Genomic DNA, 23,221 nt, shown 5'->3' on the forward strand with positions numbered 1-23,221 from the left:
TTTACACCAAGAACGATAATTATAAAGGTAATTATATTAGTGTATTCTAAGTATACAATGCAGTTGTGTCATCTATGCTCAATGCTCAAGCTCTTTAAAGCAGAAATGATTCCGATTAGCTGTCAGTGTTTTTATCATTCATCATTTTTTGTGCTGTTATGGTTATAGTTGTGGTGTGCTATCTTCTATTCACTTAGATTTAGGATGTATTCACACTAGAAGATCTGATCCCCAAAGTCCAGTTCATTTCACAAGTGTGATTGCTCTGTACCGTGTCCAGTGCGCTTGAAGAGGTGGCTCTGGTGCGGTACACATGTAGTGTGATCACTAACCGTGCCAGAGCATGTAACAGTTCATTTACTATTTTTGTATACGCTATTGTTATCATTATGACAGCAAACATCTTTATAACTACTTGGATATCACACTTTTCAATTAATTGAATTCAAGTACATTTAGATTTAGAATGGGTCTGGTTCCCATCTTTTTGATGAACATGTATTGTAGTTTGTGAGTAAAGCTGCAAATTCCACCATTAACCTCAGCTGCCTCTGTGATAGTCCTCTGATATCTGTCTGTTAGCGAAAGGACAATCACGCTTGGGCTTTAGTACAAGGCAACTGTGTCTAGTGTGAGTATGCCCTTAGAACAATTTTTCAAAATAGTTTTTTTCTTTATTATTAGCATTATAGTTATCTTTGTTTTGGGGTACACACACACAGAAAGCTGCTTATTACTCCTTTATCCATGTTTCGTAAACAAAAACTTTTATTTTGGATGCAATTAATCATTTGACAGCACTAGTTTTATTCTGATTTGTTTTTAGTTGTAGTTATAAAACTGTAACTTGACCCCATTTAATTACCCCAACTTTGCTAATTTATCGGACAACAACAGTATTTAAATGACCCGCTGTTATCCGGCTTAAGTGTGTCAGCATCTTTTCAGCAGGAGAATTAGGCATAAATATGTATATTTCACATTCGGGGTCGTGGATGTAAAGTGCATTGATGAGGGATGCACTATGATCATCTTGGACTCAGTTAATCCGAAACATCCACGTTCTGTCCTGCTGCATTGTTAGTGGAGCTTCTGCAGCAAACGCCGGGTCACGAGGGGCTTCGCTTCGATTCCCACGTCGTTTCTCGAGGGACACAGATACGACAAAGCTCATGATCTTCACGTGTGGAACACGAGCTGCTAGTTCTTCAACTAATGAGAGATTGAGTGGGCTGGATGTGCTGGAAACATTGCAATCATGCCCCTTCGCTAGCCCACAATATCATAAAGAGAATAAGAAATCAAATGAACTGTAGAAAAAAGAGATGTAGTGCCTCGCATGGGCCCCTCTCATTAAGAGCAGCAGCTTACAGATGAATGCTGCATTGCATTTTATCGCATGTGGGATGTTTATGTCCAGAAATACTGCCATTCATTTGCCCAAAATAAAAGATGAAACTACATGGCAAACCTCCTGTTCAATTGCCAACAAATTGGTCCTGCTAACCAGGTCAGAGTAGATAAACAATGCAATGCAGGCGCACTGATTTCTGTTGAGTTTCTTGGTATTGCAATGGTATTTTGTGCACTTTTTGTCCAAATAAATGCAGCATACATTGCAAACAAAATTATTTTCTTACTTAGTATTTTTATCTTGTTTTCTAGTATAAATATTAGTACTGTCAGTGATTAATCGCATCCAAAATAAGTTTTTGTTTACATAATATATGCATGTGTACTGTGTATATTTATTATGTATATATAAATTCACACACATGCATGTATATTTAAGAGAAATTACATTTTTATATATTAAATGTATTTATTTGTAATATATGAAATATGAAAAGTAAAATGATTTAAGATATTAAGTTTTGTTTTCTAAAAAAAATATCAAAATTTTGCTAGTTTTCGCTTCAAACAAACAAATATATCTGCCAATGCCTTAATTCAAAGGCTAAACAAGATTATTTTTCTTGGCCCTGCTGACAGATATGTTTGCTTTGTTTCAAGCAAAAACTAACAAAATATAGATTTTTTTTTTTTATAGAAAACAAGACATAATATCTTGCCATTTTACTTGCACAGTAAATTCATCTTGTTTCAAGAATTTTTATAAAATATTTTTACAAGAAAACAAGACAGAAAAAATACTAAGTAAGAGAATAATTTTTTTGCAGTGTGGAGTGCATTTAACTCATGCATCAACACAGCTTTCGGATGGACAGTGTTATGCATTTAACAGACACTTTTATTCAAATCGACTTGCATTGCATTCAAGATAAAAATATTTTATTAGTTAATGCATTCCTTGGGAATCGAACCCATGACCTTGGAGTTCAAGTTGTTTAAGCTACAGAAATTCATAATGATTCTCAACAGAAAATAATAATATTTCCACTTAGATGCTGTAGACACACAATTGACGGTAAAAACATGTCTAATTCTTGAGATTTATAAGCCTACAGGCCAAAATACTTGACTGATTATTCTACAGTGGATTGTATGTGTTTGCTCATTTTGTTTGGGTTTTTATGCATTGCATATTGATTATCGACCTTTCCTCTGAAGTGTCTTTAGAGCTTCTCTAATAGATCATACACACAGTTCTTGAGTATCAAGGGACCAAGAGCTCAGAGGTTTACAGGCTTCTCTCTCCGCGGAGCTGCAAGTAACATCCAGACTCATGCCGCTTCTGTTCAAATGCATGCAGAATAAGAAAGAAGAGGATGTTGCTGGGATGGAATATTGTGTGTCTTTGAAGCGGCGTACAGTAGGATTATAAAGCGCACGCGTAGAGTTTTCACATTCATTTCCTCCATAGGCAGTATTTAGTAATGTTCTTTAATACACAGATCTGATGCTCGAAACAAACCAAGCAGCTCTGAGATAAATCACATGACTTGATGTGAAACAAAAAGTATTGGACAAGATTGTATGCTTGGTGTTTTATAAATGTAATGAATAATATGTTTGACAATAAAAACCTGCACGTCATTGTTTATTAATATTACGTATTATGTATTTGTTTACACTGCAAAAAAAAAAAAAAAAAAAAAAAAAGAAAAAGAGAAAGGTCTTGTTTTTCAGTATAAATACTTTATTTCAATATATTCAGACAACCCTTATAAAAGTTGGCCTTTTTGAATTAAATCTGTTCTTTTTTGCGAGTTTTGCTTTAGAATATGAACTATACTGCAACAAAGTAAAAATAAGTAAATAAATGGCAAAAAAAAACAAAACTCATTTCTACACTTCAAAGATAATTTAAAAATAAATAAAAGTAATAAGTAAATATAATAAGCTTCTGTCTTGTTAATGTAGCTTTAATTTATCTGTAAAACATGTTTTTGGTCTGCTGAAATTTCAATGACATTAGACAAAGATAGTTTATAGTTTTTTACGCTTATTAATTTAATTAAAAAAAATTTTATTAACTGATACTTTTTTTGGAGTTGAATGCATTGGTGTTTTTATAAGTTGCATTTTATATAATGTCTGTATTATATATTGCATTGTTTGTTGATTGTTGAATCTGTAGTTGACATGGCAGTCAATTTAATTATATATTTTTCCTATCTAAAATCTATAAAGTATCTCAATGTCTAATATCTTAGATATTAAGTCATTGTTTTGAAAAATGTATTAAAATTAAACAAGTTTATGCTCAAAACAAGACAAAATATTTGCCAATAGGGTAATAAAAATAACATTTTGATTTTATTTTTGAGTTTATTTTCCTGACCCTACTGGCATATTTTGTCCCAAGCAAAAATTCATTTAATTTTGATGCATTTTTCTGGGGGCATTTTTCTTAAGTCATTTTGCATCTCAAGTAAACGAGTCTTGATTTATGAATGTTTAGATATAAGTACTGGGAAAATAAGACAGTAACACTAAGCCTGAAAATCATGTTTGCGCTGTAATGCATGCGTTCAGACTTATACAAACATATTTATGTTGTATCGAGAGACAATTTGATCGCACTTTTCCTGTTCCCATGGTAACAGTAACATCATTCAGGGAAGTTTAGTTCTTCAGTGGAATTTGGCACTTAAACATCTTTTTAAGCTCAACTAGCATCCTCTACAGAAGCACGCATATATATATGTATGTTTGAGCTTCAGCAAGTCGTCTTAATGCATTTAGGCATCTAGATGTGGTGGAGTTGCTGCCATGTCATTGGCTGATTAGCAATTTGTGTTACCAAGCAATTGAACAGGTGTACCTAATAAAGTGGCCAGTGAGTGTATATATATATATATTTATATATATATATATCACATATATATCACCCTCCGAGCTCACGCTTGGGCTGTCTTGAAAGGTTTATATGTTATTAAAAATCAGAGTGAGATTTTTACTTGAAGAACTTGCTGCTGCGCTCTGGTAATTTACAATGACGTCAGAATAAGTGCTCTGAGAGTCATTTCAAGATATAGATTTAGTGCATATACATTATAATCAGTCTGCATTCATTTCAGTACACTTCAGACAAGCCTTATCAAAGTTGGCCTTTTTTTAATGAAACCTGTGCTTTTCAGATTAATAAATTCTGTTCTTTTCCGTTAGTTTTGCAAACTGAACAAACTACACTGCAAAAATAAATGAACAAATGATCAAACCAACAAAAACTATTTTTAAAGCAATATTATTATCTTGTTAATACTGATACTTAGAAACATATGAATATTAAAACATATTAAACACATATTAAAACCTGTTTTTGATCTGCACAATTTTTAATGTCATGAGACAAAGATGAAGGACTTATTTTGAAAGATACACACACACACAATATATATATATTAACATATACAACAACAATTTATTATATTAAATGATATAATTATGTAAAATTGTTTTATTACATATGTTTGCTTTTATTTTAGATACATCAATGTTGAATATATTAATTATATTTATATAAAATATATTTAATATATACATACTTTTTGGCCTCGGCCAAATGTTATAAAATGTTTGTTTGTAAAAATATATATTTTAAAAATATTTTAAACATTAAATATTGATTATATTATATATCTGATATGGCAAAACATTTAATAATTAAATTCAAATTCAAGAAAAAAAATTCTGTCTTGCTTTCCTAGAAAGGAAGATAAATTTATAACAAATTATTTTAACACACACACATTTTTTGCATTCTTCATGTAAAAAAGGCAATTTAAAAAAATGAATTCAATTGAAGAAATGTTCTGAAAACAAGTTTTAGTTTTCCGCAGTGTACTTGAGGTCAGGTACATTGTTGTTTATGCCTTTCAGACTTGTACTGTAAAGCGGTCCTTTATGTCCTCAGGGGACAGGGCCCTTTGTCAAGGACTCGACTTTGACTTTGCTTTCTCTTTCTATGTACACAGCAACTTTTTCACAAACTGAGAATGAAAGACAAGCAACAAAAAAAAAACAAGCGTCAGAGTCACTGCCGGCATCTGTCTCCGTCGCAATGGACTTATGTAGAGACTTTGCTTTGGTGTTCTTCATATTTACTGACGCTCATAATTGAAGTCGTTACTCAAAGGCTCCGTTCTAGAACAAACACAGCGTTTTCAGTGCATGCAAATGCAAAGGGTGCATCGTGAAAGTATGCTGGATGAAGTGAGAGAAGCCTTGAGTTATAAATATGCTATGCTAATTTGTTCAAAAGTATTGATTAAAAATATATTCAGTGTAATTGAATATTGATTTTGCCCATGTACTTTCATGCTTATGAGAGTATCATGTTGTTATCTTGACAAACAGCAAACTAAATCAATGGTGAGTTCATGTTCTTGTGCACTTCATGTGAGGAGCGTTATTGGTATGCAGTTCTGTGTAGTAACTGATTATATGTAATCAATTATGTAATCAGATTCCAAAAATTAAGTACTTTTAATTAAATTACACTGTTTAAAATCCACCTGCTTCAAATTAAAAACCTCAGTTCAGTTGCTGTCTTAAGTATAATCAAAATGACTATAAACTGACTTACAAAATTGACTTGCATTTTATATAACTTAAAGTTAAAATTGGTTTAATTCATTTGAGTTAAAGTAATGGAAACAATACAGTATGTTGACTATGGATTATGTCATTTTTACAGTGCATTTTTAAAATGCTCAATCACACTGAAAAAAAATGTATACTAATTTTTTTACGGAAAGTGGATGCAAACAATTTATTTTAGCTAAATTTAAATAAAAATAAAAAAAATTGTTGAAAGTTAATCAACTAAATTTGTTTACTTAAATGTAGCTAAAATAAATTGGTTGCAACCACTTACCGTAAAAACTTTAGCACGCCCTAAAGAGAGCAGGCCGGAAAATGGAGCTCAGCTGGAGGAAAACTAAACTAGAGGTATTTCGTATTGCTTGGCGGGAAAGTACCCTATGCTACAGAAAAGCATTAAAAACTGCTAGATCTGATTACGTTTCATCTCTTTTAGAAGAAAACAAACATAACCCCAGGTATTTATTCAATACAGTGGTAAAATTAACAAAAAATAAAGCATCAACAAGTGTTGACATTTCCCAACAGCACAGCAGTAATGACTTTATGAACTATTTTACTTCCAAAATCTATACTATTAGAGATTAAATTGTAACCATGCAGCCGTCAGCTACAGTATTGCATCAGATAGTGCACTATAGATTTCCTGAGGAACAATTCCACTCATTCTCTACTATAGGAGAGGAAGAATTGTGTAAACTTGTTAAATCAGCTAAACCAACAACATGTATGTTAGACCCTATTCCAGCTAAACTACTAAAAGAGGTGCTTCCAGAAGTCATAGATCCTCTTTTGGCTATTATTTATTCATCTTTGGCATTAGGATATGTCCCCAAAACCTTTAAATTGGCTGTTATTAAGCCTTTCATTAAAAAAACACAACTTGACCCCAAAGATCTAGTTAATTACAGACCGATCTTGAATCTCCCTTTTCTGTCAAAGACACTAGGAAAGGTAGTATACTCACAATTATATTTTTTCTTAAGGAAAAATTATATCTGTGAGGATTTCCAGTCAGGATTTAGACCATCCCATAGTACTAAGACTGCTCTCATTAGAGTTACAAATGACCTGCTCTTATCATCTGATCGTGGTTGTATCTGTCTATTAGTGCTACTGGATCTTAGCGCTGCGTTCGACACTATCGACCACAACATTCTTTTGAATAGACTAGAAAACTTTGTTGGCATTAGTGGAAGTGCATTATCATGGTTCAAATCATACTTATCTGACCGCCATCAATTCGTAGCAGTGAATGAAGAGGTATCATATCCATCACAAGTGCAGTATGGAGTACCTCAAGGCTCAGTACTAGGGCCGTTACTTTTCACGCTTTACATGTTACCCTTGGGAAATATCATCAGGAAACACGGGGTTAGCTCTCACTGTTATGCTGATGATACTCAGCTCTATATTTCTTTACGGCCCAGTGAAACACACCAAATTGAGATATAAAAAAAAAAAAAAAAAAAAAAGATATTTATAAAAAACTGGATGACAGTAAGTAATCTTACTGCTAAATTCTGTAAAAAAAACAGAGGTGTTAATTATCGGACCTAAAACCCCCAAAAGTAATAACCTAGAACACTGTCTAAGACTTGATGGCTGCTCTGTAAATTCTTCGTCATCAGTCAGGAACTTAGGTGTGCTATTTGACAGCAATCTCTCCTTTGATAGACACATTTCTAGCATTTGTAAAACTGCTTTTTTTCATCTTAGAAATATATCTAAACTGAGACCTATGCTCTCAATGTCAAATGCAAAAATGTTAATACTGCGTTTATGACCTCAAGGTTAGATTATTGTAATGCTTTATTGGGCAGTTATTCTGCATGCTTAATAAACAAACTCCAGATGGTTCAAAATGCAGCAGCTAGAGTTATTACTAGAACCAGGAAGTATGACCACATTAGCCCGGTTCTGTCAACACTGCACTGGCTCCCTATTAAACATCGTATAGATTTTAAAATCTTGTTAATTACTTATAAAGCCCTGAATGGTTTAGCTCCTCAGTACTTGAGCAAGCTCTTATCGCATTATAGTCCTCCATTCCATTACGTTCTCAAAACTCTGGCCAATACCTAGAATATCAACTGCGTGGGGCAGATCCTTTTTCTATTTAGCGCCCAAACTCTGGACCAATCTACCTAACACTGTTCGGGAGGCAGACACACTCTCTCAGTTTAAATCTAGATTAAAGACCCATCTCTGGTTTACACATAACACACTAATACGCTTCTAATATTTAAATTCGTTAAAGGATTGTTAGGCTGCATTAATTAGGTCAACCGGAACCGGGAACACTTCCCATAACACACAATGTACTTGTTACATTGTAAGAAGATTGACATCTACGCTAATATTAGTTTGTTTCTCTCTTATTCCGAGGTCACCGTAGCCACCCGATCCGGTCCGTATCCAGATCAGATGGTGGATCAGCACCCAGAGACGACCTCTACAGCCCTGAACGTCAGCGGAGACCAGGACACCGAGATGAGCGCCAGAGACAGATCCCCAGTGAGGACCCCGCCACTTAGATAGCCATCGGGAAAAGACCACTGGAACCAGTTGAGCCCTTACAATCTGACTTTGCTGCAGTTGGAATTGAACTGCTGGTTCGTTTGGCCAAAGGAGAACTGCCCCCCGACTGAGCCTGGTTTCTCTCAAGGTTTTTTTCTCCACTCACCGATGGAGTTTTGGTTCCTTGCTGCTGTAGCCTCTGTGGCCTACTTAGTTGGGGACACTTCATTTCCAGCAATATCGTCGACCTTATTGCAAAGACACTATTTAAACTGAACTTAGCTGGATGATGACATCACTGAATTCAATAATGAAATGCCTTTAACTGAAAATTGAGTGTTTAATATTGTCATTTTACATTATTAACACACTATTTTTCTATTTTGATATTGTGCAGTTGCTTTGACACAATTTGCTTTGTTAAAAGCGCTATATAAATAAAGGTGACTTGACTTTACACTTACCTTCAAATTTAGTAAGATTCAGTTAATCATTTTTTTCAGTGCAGATTGCTTTTTTGTTGATTACATTTCTACACAATTACAATAAATTATTCATAAGTATTTTTTTTTGCTTTTCATTTACATAATTATTTGCTTTTCATCAACAAACCTCCCGCAGTTCCTTCACAAAACTATTTATATTTTAAAATGCTTGTAATCAGATTACAGTAACTTTTTATTGATTATATAAAGTAATCACAATGACAGTAAATTATTTAATTTTAATTTGAAAAAAAATTCTGCCTGCAGTTCCTTCATGAAGTCCAATTTTCTACATTTTCTTCTACATTTATTTATTTGTTTATTTTATTTTTTTAGATTTTATGTTTTGAATTTAATTTTATTTAAAGTGTATTTAATTTGTATTAATGTGTTTTGTATATATATATATATATATATATATATATATATATATATATATATACACACACACAAAAACAATTATATATATATATATATATATATATATATATATATATATATATATATACTGTATATATTATAGATATCATTTTTTTGCGATAGGAGGTTTAAGACCAGCAAACCAGATCAAGATGTGTTTTTTTTAAGATGGAAAATCAGCTTTAGAGGAATAGTTTGGCCTCTAAACTCTCTCCTGTCACAGAAAGCATGTGTGTTGTTGTTCTGAGTCAGAGAATGTGTATTTTCTGAACTGTTCTGTCGGTCTCTGATATGCGTGTTTGTGTGTTCTTGCATCATCTCACCCGTCTGTAACCTCTCGACTGATGCTGTTCTGTTGGTTTTCCCGTCTGGAAAAGCAGATCTGTGTGTGCGTTTGTGAGACATAAAGGGCAAATGTCGGCCGATTTCTGGAGATGAGTTGCCATGTTTGTTCTCAGTCACAGCACAGTTTATCCGCTGACGTGTTTGAGGGGAAGCGTTTGACCCGATGGCTGCTGATTTTAATGTTCATGTAAGGCAGCCGCTCTCTGACCAAGACACGACCGTCAATGACGTTAATCATTAGGGTTTGAGATGCAAATCAAATACAAAATGAGCTGTTTAATTGCTGTTCACCATGAAAAAAAATTATAAAAAATTACATTAGTTTATCCAATTTATTGATATAAAATATGACATGCTTTTTTTTTTATCTTGCAACATGATCTGACCATTTCAGAAAGCATTATTTTAAAAATAAATCAGGGTCATATTTCATCCATATGTATTTAGGAATAAGAAATAATATTTTACACAAAGAAAATATTATTCCTTATTTGTTTATGTGTCACAATTCAAGGCAGGAGATAAGGGGTTAATGCAAACACAGGTGAGTTTATTGAATGAGTTGCAGAGTGAGATGGAGGTAACGGTGATGAGGTGAGTAGAAACACTTTGAGCAGTTCTTGGGTTCTTCTCTGAGATGGCTGATGTTGTGTCTTTGGCAGGGAGATTCAGGATCATGCTGAGGTCGAGGAGATCAGGACTGGAAGAGCACTGGAGCATCTGAGGGAAAGTACAAACCGGTTAAACGTAGGAGAGTCTGGTTTGGTTCAAGGTCGTGAACAGTAGACGATCTGTGACTGAGCGGAGCGTGACTTTATAGGTGGCTTGACTGGAGACCGGCAGGTGCAGATGATTAGAATACAGGTGAGTGTGATCTTGTGAACGTGGTGGCTGGTGACAGTGGAGGCTGTGACTGTGATGACAGAGACTCCCTGACAATATGTTTATTTTGTAAAAATGTATTATCCATAATAATGGATATTTTTAGATATTTTAAGTATATTCCATATGAAATAATATTATGGATACTATTTTGCATTATAGTTTACATAATATTGCCATAATATTTTACAAACTTTTATGGATAATATTTTCCATAAAGAAAACTTGACCATTACCTTTGCCATTATTTATTGCATTTTTTTACTTAATTTGTTTTTAAAATATGAAATACGTTTTTCTGTAAATTTTGATTGAAAATCTTATTTTTCAGTAGTAAATAATTTGGTCAATGCTGCATTTGCTTTGCAAATTTGCTAATTTATGTTTATTGAAAATTATGGTATTCTAACATCACTATTCAGAAAAACAACAAAAATGCTCAAAATATTAAAATGCATTACAATATCCACAATTTACAATTGTAATAAAATTTAATAATCATTATAATAATAATAATAATTTTAATTATTATAATTTATTATATGAATTTATTATTATTTAAATAATACAAAATGACATTTTCTATATGCATGACATTTCCCCCCCCCCCCCCCTTTGATATTGGGTGAAATATTGCCTGAAAATGTTTTTATTCAGTGCTTCATGTGATTATTAAGAGAATAACCCATTTATTTGTAGCTTGGTTACAGACTGAAGAGAATCAGACAAAACCTTGATCTGTTTCTGTCTATCAATGAGATGATCCAGGTTTTAACGTAAATGCTTCAAATTTGGTTTAATCCTGTTTCCCGTTTAAATGTGTTGTCTGATGTTTGCAATATAATCTCAAAAATATAGTAGAAATGAGATCAGTGAATTATATGAGGCTGCTGATATTATCCCACACTCATTGTTTGCAGGAAAACGTGCTTGCTGCACCATAAAACAAATTAAAAGCCACTCAAGTCCCTGTATTAGATAATTCACCATGACAACCCCCCCCCCCCCCACACACACACATACACACACATACAAGGCTCTGAATCTGCTCTTGTGTGGGTCTTTAACAATTATAATTTTAAAGATTAGTTAGTTATGTTGGCTTGACAGAGATATCATACTGTCATTATACATTGTAGTGTGTGGGATTTCTTTATTTATCTATTTATTTCTTTATTGATTAATTGATTTTTAAAATTGATTTTATTGTTAGTTATTGATTTGTTTAATTTCTTTTTTATAAAATTTATTTAGCTTTTATTTATATTTATTTTTACATCATATTTATATTATATTTAATTTTACATTGTTGTTGTATTGTATTTATTTTTATATATACTTTATTGATTTATTTAGTTATTTTTATTTTCATTTGTTTACTTATATTTTTTATTTATAATTAGTTAATCACTATTTCATGTTTATTTATATTTAATAATTGTCTTATTTATATTTATATTTAGTTTGATATTATATTAATATTTATTATATTTCTATATTCTAGACCTCAGGCATGGCTCTGTTCAGCCAGTATTTTGTCTTGAACCTTCCTAGTTGTAATTGTCATTATCACACTGATCTGGTGAACAGTCAGTTTAGATAACAAACGGATTGATTTTACAGCACTCATACGTGTTTTATAGCATGTGTGAATATTTCATGATGTGGAAAGAGCATCATACTCCATACAGAGAGCATGAGATGTATTGATTTGTGTTTCTGAAGGGATTACGGTGCAGTGGATTCTGTATTCCATAATTCAACAGCGTTGGGATCAGTGAGTTTGGATGTTGCTCATATAGGAGTGATCACATGTTTTATTTATTGTTTGAAAGAGATTGTGGAACAGCAGGAAAGTACACATTGTGGGATCGAATGAGAATATAAAGTAGTCCTGACTGATTGCATGAGGCGAGTTCAGAACTGCTGTAAAATATCAGGTATATTGTATTGTTTTAAGAACATCATGGTGATATCGCAGGATTTATTGAATTATTAATGGTGTTTGCTAATGCAACCATCACTATTACTTTTGATTTAAAACCTCTAGGAGAATAAGAATTAGGGTTGAATGTGTGTATCGTCTTGTAGAGTTTTTTATCTAGTTATAAATGATTGATTATCCACCTTCTTTTTAAGGTAAGAGATGCATGGTCATTTGTAATTTGAATATGTAATGTCTCCAATTTCATTCACTTCCATTCAGATATTTCAGATGTAGAAAACTGCTAAATGTGCTATGGAAGCTCGTTACTGCCATGGAATAAAACACAAAAAATCTAATTGCAACTTTTCTTGCAATTCTGAGTTTATTTATCACATTTCGCAGTTAATATCTCACAATTCTGAGTTCATACACAGAATTGCGAGAAATAAAACCAGAATTGTGAGATGAAAAAGCAAACAAAATTAAAGGATAAAATAATTGCATGTCAGAATTGCGAGTTGTAAGATTGGAATTGCAAGTTATAAATTCAGAAATTTAAGTTAGAATTGCAAGTCATAAACTCAGAAATTATAATTGCGAGTCGTGAGATCTGAATTGCGAGATATAAAGTCAGAATTGTAAGATGAAAAAGGAAAAAAAAACAAAGCATTGAAAAAAAAAAAAAAAAACTAATTCCATGATGTAAAGTCAGAATTCAGAAAAAAGTTAGAATTGCAAGATGGAAACACGGAATTACATGTCAGAATTGTGAGTTGTAAGATTGGATTTGCAAGTTATAAATTCAGAAATTTAAGTTAGAATTGCAAGTCATAAACTCAAAAATTATAATTGCGAGTTGTGAGCTCTGAATTGCGAGTTGCGAGCTCTGAATTGCGAGTCGTATGCTCAGAATTGTGAGTCGTATGCTCTGAATTGTGAGTCGTATGCTCTGAATTGCGAGTCGTGAACTCTGAATTGCGAGTCGTGAACTCTGAATTGCGAGTTGTAAACTCAGAAACAAATTGAGATATAAATTGAGAATTCAGAGAAAAATTCTGAATTGAGAGGGTCAAAATATCTTGCAATTCTATTTTTATGTCACAATTTAGACTCTTTTCTTCAGAATTGTGAGAAACAAAGTCTGAATTATGAGATATAAATTCGCAATTACACTTTTTTTCTCTGTGGCAAAAACAATCTTCAATATTATACTGTTTGATACAGCAAACTGGTATTTCTGATCATATTATTAAAATGTATTGTCTTAAATATAAACTCACTGGTTTGCAGCCTAAATAGTTTTATCGTTCACTGCATCTCCAGTACTTTACCTATATCCGCTAATTAATCGGAAGTCTTGCAACATTCACACAAAAAAAACAGTTTACTTCAATGTTGCAATTTTGTGGATAAAGTTGCAATAGCACGCGTTCACCACATGTAGTTGCCGTTATTTGGCATAATTCATTATGGCTTTGCGTTCAGATCTGATCATCATATGCTGTTAATTCAGCGCTCACTCTCTGTCTTTGTGTGGCCAGTGATCTGAACGATGGTCTGGGCCAACAGCGATGGTCCATTAATTCAATGCTAACTGAGGCAGAGCGTCAGGGATGATGATAATGGTCTGCAGTGCTCCCGGAGTCAATGACTATCGACAAGAGCAGCTTCTAGACTGCAAATCAGCTCGTCATCACATCCATAGTCACCATAGCATGTGTTGATATAAACACTAGTAATGTTAGGGTGCGTAATAACAGTCATTTCAACACTTCTACTTGTAGCCTGTGTATATAATGCATTATAAAGGTGTTCATAATACCATGCATGATACGCAGAAGGCTATATTTTCAAGAACCAGTTCACATTCAATTTGCAACCAATTCACATTTAATTTGTTACTTGCTGTCTTTGTAATCATTTGTGAGAATTAGGTTTACTAGCAATTTCTGAGTAATGATTGTTTCAAAGTAAATCCTATATATATATTTTTTTCTATGTAATATTTACCAGTTCATACCTTTAAAAGCTATTATGCATTAAAAACATGCAAAATTGTGTTTTAATGCATTTTACTTTAAGGTACAATCATTAATTGTGCAATAGTGTAATGTACTCTGGTTATAAATCATTATTAAATATGCACAATATGATTAAAAATATTAACTAACTCTACTCACAATGCCTTTGGCCTATTTTGTCCCACATGCCTAAAATTACACACACACACACACAAAAGCATAGTTTTTGGTAATGGAATGAAACTTTGTATGCATCAAGACCCTCAAAATAAACATTATTTATTTATTTTCCCCCTCCCCCCCCCCTTTTTTTTAGTAAAGATTTATTAAGTAAAGATCATGTTCCATGAAGATATTTTGTAAATTTACTGCCATAAATATATATTTTTTGTTTAGTAATATGTATTGCTAAGAACTTCATTTGGACAACTTTAAAGGCAATTGTCTTAATATTTTTTTTTTTTTTGCACCCTCAGATTCCAGATTTTTTAAATGGTTGTATCTCAGCCAAATATTGTCCGATCATAACAAACCATACATCAATTGCTTACCAGCTTTTAGATGTATAAACCTCAATTTTGAAAGAAAATGTACCCTTATGTCTGGTTTTGTGGTCCATATGTATGTCAATTGAACCATTGCAGCATGAAAAACTGATAATTTTTTCATCTGAAAGTGAAAGTTTTTGCAAGTTAAATGGATTTATTTTGTTTGAAAACTTAAGTTGTTTTGATAAAAATAAATATGTAAGGTGTATAGATTTGGAGCAATCGGGAGTTACAAATTGAAAGGAATTTAATAAAATTACATTAATTCCAATGGGGTTAATACTCAATTCTGAGATTATTTTGTTCTTATAAATTTAATGCAATGATATATTCAAATAACATTTATCATATAAAATTAAATATATAATATATTCTCATTTTATATAATTTATTTTATTTTATGTTTTTGCTGTAAAATGTTCAGAAGGACTTATTATTTTTGTTGTAACCCAAGATGCAAAAATTTTCAACTGAAGAGTGAAACATTGTGTAGTTCGCTAAACATTCAGTAACCTTCTCTAGTTTCACTCTGTCCGCGAGGAATATGTGTTTTCAACAGGGAGCAACAAGCTGAACATAAGGACGTTTATGTTGTGTGTGTGTGTGTGTTTGGGAAAGGCCGGCGTGAGACGTCTTTAGCATATAGATGTGATTATCCGCTGGCTGTGGAAAATGGACTTCAAACGTCTCCCTGCTCACCTCAGGAGTCACTTAGACATAGCTATCCTTGGAAAATCAAATTATAGAGCCATTAATTTGTCAAGGTAATCCAGGCTGTCAGGCGCTCTGGAGAATCAATCTCTCCGGACTGCGTTCATCAAGTGCGTGATGCTAGTAGAAGTGAAGCATTATCTAATTAGCATGAGTGGCGGGAGTCTCGGATTTACATGCGAATGTTAATAATCACCAGCCTTACTAAAGTCCAAGAGTAAACACAAAGCTCTGTTCTATACTAACATACTTACACTGACACCATATTTATTCTAAAATGAACAGTTTGTGCTCTAAATCCACTGGAAAATCGCAACTGGAGGTCAAGTGTTAGCAAGGGCCTAGAATTCAGTAGAGCTGCTATAACATGCTCCTATATCCAATAATATGATCAAACAATTAAATATATGTCTTTGTAACCGCTGTTGTTGTCATTTCAGCCACATCTGAAATAGCTCATATACCACTGATTATAACATGAGAAGTTAAAGTAAACATGTCAGAAAGCTTTCAAGGACTCATATTTAATAGCCTACATGTGTGGAGTAAGAACATATGAGAACCAAAGTTATATTGATTAATGAAATATACAATTATAATCTGTAAAATATACAAACATGTCATGCTCTAAAAATGAAGCATTGGCATTATTTTGGATGGTGAGTTTCTGCCAGTTTTTTTAACTTATTTTATTATTCTTAGTGCTATCAAACAATTAATCGCTATTAATCGCATCCAAAATAAAAGTGTTTGTTTACATAATATATGTGTATATACTGTGTACTATAATTATGTATATATAAACACAAACACATGTATATATTTAAGAAAACTATGTTATGTTCATATTAAATATATTTATATCTAATATAAAATTTAAGAACATAAATATATAAATGTATATACCTGTAAATATTTTCAAAATATATACTGTATGTGTGTGTGTGTATTTATATACAGTATATATACAGGTGAATCTCAGAAATTTTGAATGTGGGGAAAAAGTTCATTTTTTCTTGTAACTTATTTCAAAAAGAGAAATTTCATATATTTTAGATTCATTACATGTAAAGTAAAACACTTCAAAAGTTTTTTGTTTTTGTTTTAATTTTGATGATTAGAGCTTACAGCTCATGAAAGTCAAAAATCAGTATCTCAAAATATTAGAATATTCCCTAAGATCAATCAAAAAAAGGATTTGCAAAACAGAAAATAATAATCTTGACAAACTATATATCATTCTGAAGGTCTAAGCCTCAAGCATCGACGACAGATCGCTGTTTTTCGATGGAAAGCTCATAAGGAATGTATTTGCTACACTCAAAAAAATTACTCTTTGAATGAACATAAAAAAATCATGGAAAGGATTTCCACATGATTAACTTTCTTTATTTCAGCATTATGCAATTCTGTTATTCCAATTGAATGTACTTACGTTGGGTCAACTTAATTTATTAAGTTTGATTCAACTTATTTACTATGGTTGGGCACAGCTTAATTTAATAGTGTCAGCCCAACTAATTAGCAATGTTTTGGACCAACTAATTTATTTAAGTTAGCCTAACAAAAGTGCTTAATGCTGAAAGAAAGCCATTTAATCACATGGAAATCCTTTCCATGATTTAATTACATTACTTCAAAGAATAGCTTTTGAGTTGAATAAATTAAAACCTTTTTAACAAACTCTAATGGTGGAAACAACACACAACAAATGAGAAAAGGTGCAATCAAATTGTATTTCCAAAATTATAATGCACATTGTTTTACACAGTTGAGTTGCTTGTTGATAACACAAGGAAATATATCTCAAGTTTGTTATGAGAATACAGGGAAATGGGCCCTCTCACTCGCATCCCACTTAATCTACTCTTAACATTTGCACTTTGTACATCTTGCACCTGTGGTTTTATGTGATGGTGAACTCACACAGAAGTTAATAAAAAATATTTACCAAAGTTAGAACATGTTTTGTATAAATATATATTTAAATTTTTTACATTGAAACGTAGGGACATTTTTTAAACAAGTTTCAACAATGTCTACAGCATGTTTGGCATCAAGGGTAAAAACAAGACAAATGGAGATCTTACAATAAAGTTTAACTCCCGAAATTTGTAAATGTTTAAACTTAAAAAAAATGAAACATAGCTTAGTCTTAAAGGGATAGGCCGAACTATCCCTTTAATTTTTTATGAGAAACTGAAAAAATAATTCAGCATACAGCTTTCCTTAAGTGCCAATAGACTGGACCTTGCATCAGAGAGAACATTTTTTAATAAAAACAGAGCACAAAAAACCTCCAGATGAACTGAACACTGATATACAGGTCCTTTTCAAAAAATTAGCATATTGTGATAAAGTTCATTATTTTCTGTAATGTACTGATAAACATTAGACTTTCATATATTTTAGATTCATTACAACACAACTGAAGTAGTTCAAGCCTTTTATTGTTTTAATATTGATGATTTTGGCATACAGCTCATGAAAACCCAAAATTCCTATCTCAAAAAATTAGCATATTTCATCCAACCAATAAAAGAAAAGTGTTTTTAATACAAAAAAAGTCAACCTTCAAATAATTATGTTCAGTTATGCACTCAATACTTGGTCGGGAATCCTTTTGCAGAAATGACTGCTTCAATGCGGCGTGGCATGGAGGCAATCAGCCTGTGGCACTGCTGAGGTGTTATGGAGGCCCAGGATGCTTCGATAGCGGCCTTAAGCTCATCCAGAGTGTTGGGTCTTGCGTCTCTCAACTTTCTCTTCACAATATCCCACAGATTCTCTATGGGGTTCAGGTCAGGAGAGTTGGCAGGCCAATTGAGCACAGTAATACCATGGTCAGTAAACCATTTACCAGTGGTTTTGGCACTGTGAGCAGGTGCCAGGTCGTGCTGAAAAATGAAATCTTCATCTCCATAAAGCTTTTCAGCAGATGGAACCATGAAGTGCTCCAAAATCTCCTGATAGCTAGCTGCATTGACCCTGCCCTTGATAAAACACAGTGGACCAACACCAGCATCACTGACTGTGGGTACTTGGCACTGGACTTCAGGCATTTTGGCATTTCCCTCTCCCCAGTCTTCCTCCAGACTCTGGCACCTTGATTTCCGAATGACATGCAAAATTTGCTTTCATCCGAAAAAAGTACTTTGGACCACTGAGCAACAGTCCAGTGCTGCTTCTCTGTAGCCCAGGTCAGGCGCTTCTGCCGCTGTTTCTGGTTCAAAAGTGGCTTGACCTGGGGAATGCGGCACCTGTAGCCCATTTCCTGCACACGCCTGTACACGGTGGCTCTGGATGTTTCTACTCCAGACTCAGTCCACTGCTTCCGCAGGTCCCCCAAGGTCTGGAATCGGTCCTTCTCCAGAATCTTCCTCAGGGTCCGGTCACCTCTTCTCGTTGTGCTGCGTTTTCTGCCACACTTTTTCCTTCCCACAGACTTCCCACTGAGGTGCCTTGATACAGCACTCTGGGAACAGCCTATTCGTTCAGAAATTTCTTTCTGTGTCTTACCCTCTTGCTTGAGGGTGTCAATGATGGCCTTCTGGACAGCAGTCAGGTCGGCAGTCTTACCCATGATTGCGGTTTTGAGTAATGAACCAGGCTGGGAGTTTTTAAAAGCCTCAGGAATCTTTTGCAGGTGTTTAGAGTTAATTAGTTGATTCAGATGATTAGGTTAATAGCTCGTTTAGAGAACCTTTTCATGATATGCTAATTTTTTGAGATAGGAATTTTGGGTTTTCATGAGCTGTATGCCAAAATCATCAATATTAAAACAATAAAAGGCTTGAACTACTTCAGTTGTGTTGTAATGAATCTAAAATATATGAAAGTCTAATGTTTATCAGTACATTACAGAAAATAATGAACTTTATCACAATATGCTAATTTTTTGAAAAGGACCTGTACTGGGAAATGGGGCCCTGCCTTTATACTCACATTCCCCTTCAAGATTTGCACTTACACCTGTAGTTTAATGTGCTGGAGTACCTAAACAACAAAACAGAAGGTACAACTTTTCTGGTGTAGCTTTTGCTATGGCGATGTTTCTTAACGGGAAAGCAGTGTTTTGAGAACTTGTCCTTTGTTGGATAGTTTGTTTCCATCCAATTCCATAATGATCTTCTGCAGAACCTCAAAAGTGTACTTGAGCTCCTGGGGGTAGCTCAGGTTTAGCGCGTAGACAAGCCCCAGCAACATCACCACAGCAAAAGCTACATTGCCCAACTCACTCATCACTTCCACCCCCTCCAGGACAATACCAACATCCGCGGGGTCATCGCCAGGCTCTGCGCCTTCTTGTCGAATGACAAAGATTCCAAATACTGTCTCCGCTATGGCCATTTGAGTGCTTTCATCGACATCCTGTGACAAAAAATAAAATGAACAAGGACAAAGATTTTTTTACTGATGTGCATTACATGCATATTTATAGCACACAATCTTTACAGTATTACTGTAAAACAGCTATCACTAACTTGATCCATATTCATAATAATGCAAATGTAATCAAATAACCAATTGACATTAAAATTGTTTAGCTGAGTCGGTGAAATACTTAAACTAAGCCATACCAAGGGCCTGTCTGTTGTAATCATGAGTTCAGTGTTAGTTATTCCATTCGAATAAAGGTATATTGTCTTATTAAAGGAAAAAAAAAAGTATGGGGTGTGTGTGTGTGTGTGTGTGTTATTGTCTGAGAGAAAGACAAGGAGAGAGGCTCCCAAATCGGCCCGGTTATTTCCAAAAAGATCAGTAATAAGTTACTTTACCGCAAACAGACATTTGATACACTGTTTTTGTTCATGTATAGAAGAATTACATGATGAAAAAAAACAGGCCAAATAATTTGTATGTGGTAGTGAGTTTTTATTTAAAGGATAATTCTGGTATTTAGCACTTTGAGTCTCTTTTCTGGTTTATGGATGAACTAGAGTAGTGGACACAGAAATGTTGACGATGGGTCCTGTCTCGACTATTTGACTCGTTTAGATTCGCCTTTGACCGCTTCAGTGGCTGGCTACGAGCATTCACAAACATGTCCTTAAAACAACCCTTAACGTTCGTGTTCAAAACTGTGCAACTCACCGAGTGGTTAGTGGTGTTCGTTGATGATTAAAAACAAATAGCGTAGCGAAATGCAGTTTCTGTCGTGTTTTATTTGGCATTTTGTAAAATCCCATTTATTTCTGTTGGAGGACTCAGTGCTCGTTGATATTACTGCGCTTCAGACTCAAATATCGAGCGGAAGTTTATACGCAGTTGTGAGGTATCTGAAAAAATAGTTCCACTATAGCAAATAACACGGATTGAAATCATACATTGCGCCGATATATTTGTTTTTAATCATCAACGAACACCATTAGCCACTCGGTGAGTTGCACAGTTTTGAACACGAACGTTAAGGGTTGTTTTAAGGACATGTATGTGAATGCTCGTAGCCAGCCACTGAAGCGGTCAAAGGCGAATCTAAACGAGTCAAAAAGTCGAGACAGGACCCATCGTCAACATTTCTGTGTCCACTACTCTAGTTCATCCATAAACCAGAAAAGAGACTCAAAGTGCTAAATACCGGAATTATCCTTTAACTGCGAGCCAACTATCGTCACGTATGTAAGCATGAATGTGCCAGCATGACATTAACGGCCTGAGTACAAAAATAACAAACAAGCATAACCAAATATTGCTGAAAATGATGGACAGTCTGCTGATGATTTTATACACATCGTTTTGTAGATGGATGAAAACAGATTTTATCTTACCTTTTCCAAATGAACTCCAGGCACGCCAGGCAAGTTCTTCATGTGATAATCTCGTTATTTTCCGAAGCACGCGGTTTGTCATCTCGCGTGATCTCGCTAATCCATTTTCGGTGCAAGATCAGTCTGACTATATTGAATCACGTTATCTCAACATGACTGAATTTAACAAATGTTAATTTGTTGAATTTCATGCTTATCCTACATTATTTTATCACGTTCACCTTTGAAACATGAAATAATTTTGTTAAAATTACACGTTACGCTTGTTTTAATGTAATAACCAGCTAATTTCCTTTTTTTGAGTGTACATTTCCGTAAGCAGTACACACCAAACATGCAGAATAAAAAAGCAGTACGTACCTTTATCATTGTAATAACGAGCCACAAACGCGTCCACTGCTGAAATCCCAGTTTAGTTAGACAGGTAAGGGTCCACAGAACAACATCCCAGCCAGCACTTTTAGTCCAGCGAAACAATAACGTTGTAATAAGGATGAATATTCCTTTGTTTACATTTCATTTCTTAGGGAGAGTTATTGTTCGCGTCTGTTATGGAATAAATTACGCTCAAAAACAGCGTCTTGGTGGTAAAAAAAACAACACAGTGTTGTAGCATACAGTTTTACAAACAGAATGAGACCGTCCACGGAAAAAAAGTCTCAGAAAAGCGGAATATAGTTTATTTGAATTTGGCGCTCCCTCCTGAGTGACGCACGCTGTGACGCAGCTGTCATCTGAGCGGGGCGTAATTTAGCGATCTGCTTTTTCCATTAAAAAACTTTCTTTTTTTTTTCTTCAACATTTTTTATATGTATGTTCATTTCTGCACTGAAAACTTGGTCGGGGTTCCTTCAGCACAAATTCCAGCATCAGTGAGGAATGGCATGGAAGCGATCAGCCTGTGGCTCTGCTGATGTACTATTGAGTCTTCAGCTCGTCTGGATTGTTGGATTGACTGTTTCTCATCTTTCTCTTGAAAATATACCATAGATTCCATATGGTCTTCAGGTCAGGCATGTTGGTTGGCCAATCAAGCACAGTAATATCATGGTCAGCAAACCACTTGGAAGTGTTTTTGGCACTGTGGGCAGGTGTTAAAGTCCTGCTGGAAAAGGTAATCAGCATCTCCGTAAAGCTTGTTAGCAGATGGAAGCATAAAGTGCTCTAAAATCTGGTAGACGGCTGCATTGACTTTGGACTTGATAAAACACAATGGAACAACACCAGCAGATGTCACGGCAGCCCAAATCATCACTGACTTCACACTTCAAACTTCACACTGGTCTTCAAGCAGCTTGAATTCTGTGCCTCTCCACTCTTCCTCCAGACTCCAGACCTCGATTTCCAAATGAAATGCAAAATTGACTTTTATCTGAAAAGAGGACTTTGGACCACTGAGCAACAGTCCATTTATTTTTCTCCTTAGCCCAGGTAAGATGCTTCTGATGATGTCTCTGGTTCAGAAGTGGCTTGGTAGCCCTTTTCCTGAAACGTCTGAGCGTGGTGACTCTTGATGCACTGACTCCAGTTTCAGTCCACTCCTTGTGAAGCTCTCCCAAGTGTTTGTATCAGCTTTGCTTGACAG

General features: G+C 34.2%; 2 protein-coding genes across 4 annotated transcripts in view; both read right to left on the reverse strand.

Moving 5' to 3' along the window:
- The window catches only part of LOC306880072 (transcriptional repressor protein YY1-like), a 672,069-nt gene that overhangs the window by 57,883 nt on the left and 590,965 nt on the right, over positions 1–23,221 (reverse strand). The window lies entirely within an intron of this gene.
- LOC306880718 (uncharacterized protein) lies at positions 19,669–21,831 on the reverse strand. The gene is made up of 2 exons (XM_079434446.1): positions 21,637–21,831; positions 19,669–20,239 (listed from the first exon to the last, which is right to left on the reverse strand). Exons 1-2 carry the CDS (start codon positions 21,676–21,678, stop codon positions 19,925–19,927), a joined length of 357 nt encoding a protein of 118 aa, XP_079290572.1. The 5' UTR covers positions 21,679–21,831; the 3' UTR covers positions 19,669–19,924.

The sequence above is a fragment of the Barbus barbus genome (assembly GCF_936440315.1).
Source record: "Barbus barbus genome assembly, chromosome: 14".
NCBI classification, from domain to species: Eukaryota; Metazoa; Chordata; class Actinopteri; order Cypriniformes; family Cyprinidae; genus Barbus; species Barbus barbus.